At 40.6% G+C, this 1723-nt stretch overlaps 1 protein-coding gene across 1 annotated transcript in view; it reads left to right on the top strand.

Annotated features, from left to right (window-relative positions):
* The first annotated feature begins 1205 nt into the window (after nucleotides 1–1205).
* LOC101845941 (jupiter microtubule associated homolog 1) overlaps nucleotides 1206–1723 on the top strand; it is a 27618-nt gene continuing 27100 nt past the window's right edge. The window contains exon 1 of the mRNA XM_005102830.3: nucleotides 1206–1369. Within this exon, the coding sequence (XP_005102887.1) occupies nucleotides 1314–1369 (56 nt within the window). The 5' untranslated portion in view covers nucleotides 1206–1313. The remainder of the gene's footprint in view (nucleotides 1370–1723) is intronic.

The following is a 1723-nucleotide window of genomic DNA, read 5'->3' as shown; positions in this document are numbered from 1 at the left end:
GTGTGTGTGTGTGTGTGTGTGTTGTGTGAGTTGGGGGTGGAGTGGTACGTTAAGTATCTATGAGATTTTTTTTCTTTTCAAGAAGCAAGAATTAGAGAGCTGATTTTGACCCATATTTCACCCCCACCCCCCAACCCGGCCAACTAAAATAAGATGAATATAGGAATAAACAGTAAGATTATTTTCTTTATTGATTTAGGCTATATATATGTATTATCATTTTGGTAGGGCTATCAATTATCATGCAAAGTCACCCGCCACATGTACACTGTATATCTTTCTTTTTTGTAGGTGTAAACATTTACTAATACAAGCAAGACAATATATGTAAACCAGGTGGAAGTGCACGTACTCAAAGATATAACTCTAGGGGGTTGGGCGTGTTTTTCATATAGCGCACGAAGTTGTGTTTATTATCTTTGCCTTTGCATTTGGTTAAGAAAAATGCAATGGCTGCATTAATGTTAGCTATCTTTTTAGCTGCATTTAAAGGACTCGATTTCATACTGGACTGGCCATACCAAAAAATGATGTCTGAGTTCAGAATAAAAGAAAGTTACAAATGCATCCTGAAAATATCAATGAAGACTTCAGCATTAATCCCTTAACCTGGAAGATTCTCCTGACAGCCTAGACTCAGTCGGAGAGCGGCAAATCACAGGGAAGCAAATCATACGAGGCCCCATATGACGAATTAGACATGTTGAAAGCTGATGCCAAGAGAGAGAGAGAGCAATTAAGCTGCCATCTACGCAAATCCACAAGTGGAAAAGTGGCTTTTTATAAATGCTGAAAAAGAGCAAACTCTTCTCTGCCAATGGTCTCATTGTCCATAGCAAAGTCATCTTAGCCCACAGAATTCTGTGTCTTAGCCCATTTATTTTTCTGTTTCGCTTAATAAATAAAGAATTCTCTTTTGCAGCAGACATAATATTGATGGACGAACTTCACTGTTTGGTCCTTTTGGGTATATATGGACCTCCTTTTGTTGGATAAAACATGCAGTTCGATTGTTCTGTTGTGCTCCTCATTGTTAGTTTTATTCTGTTTTGCTTTGATTGTTGTTTGTAGGGTGTTTTTTTTAGGGGGAGGGGGAGGCGGTCGAAGTAATGGTCACTGTAGACTGTTGACTAACTTTTAACTCTTCACCGTACCTAATGCATTCTTGGCCAGGCTTTTCCGGAAGTCCTATTATGTGCCAAAATAGTTCTCCAAGTCGCAGTTACTTCCCGTCTTGCACCGAATGTTCCGTGAATCACTAGACAACGACGATCTGCCCCAAAGCTCGCACTAGTGAACATCATTTATTCAAGATGACGACTACTTCTACTTTCCAGGGTATGGACACAGATTCCAGAAATTCTTCAAGGTAACTTTCTGTTTTTGTTCAAAGTGTAGATCTTGATCTATTAGTATGTCGTCGCGATGGAAGTGGAGGGAAATATGATGAGGCCGGGATTGGGTTGGGCCAATTCCAAGTCTTCCCATGTTCATGTCTGCATTTCTAAGTCTGGGCAGTAGATTCTAGGCTAGCCTCTATTCTCTTTAATTTTGTGAGAAAATCTCGAGTTTAGGGCACCACAAGGGGAGGACTTCCGTAACGAGCGACCACTATTAAATCTAGATTATAAAATGGAAGTGGCTATCTCATCCGGGGTGAGAATAGAAAAACGATCTACCTCTCACCCCGGGTGAGACGTGCCAGCGTAGGCTATTCTCACCC

The sequence above is a fragment of the Aplysia californica genome, unplaced genomic scaffold (genome assembly GCF_000002075.1).
Source record: "Aplysia californica isolate F4 #8 unplaced genomic scaffold, AplCal3.0 scaffold00344, whole genome shotgun sequence".
Lineage (NCBI taxonomy): Eukaryota > Metazoa > Mollusca > Gastropoda > Aplysiida > Aplysiidae > Aplysia > Aplysia californica.
This window is presented reverse-complemented; position numbering and strand designations above follow the sequence as displayed.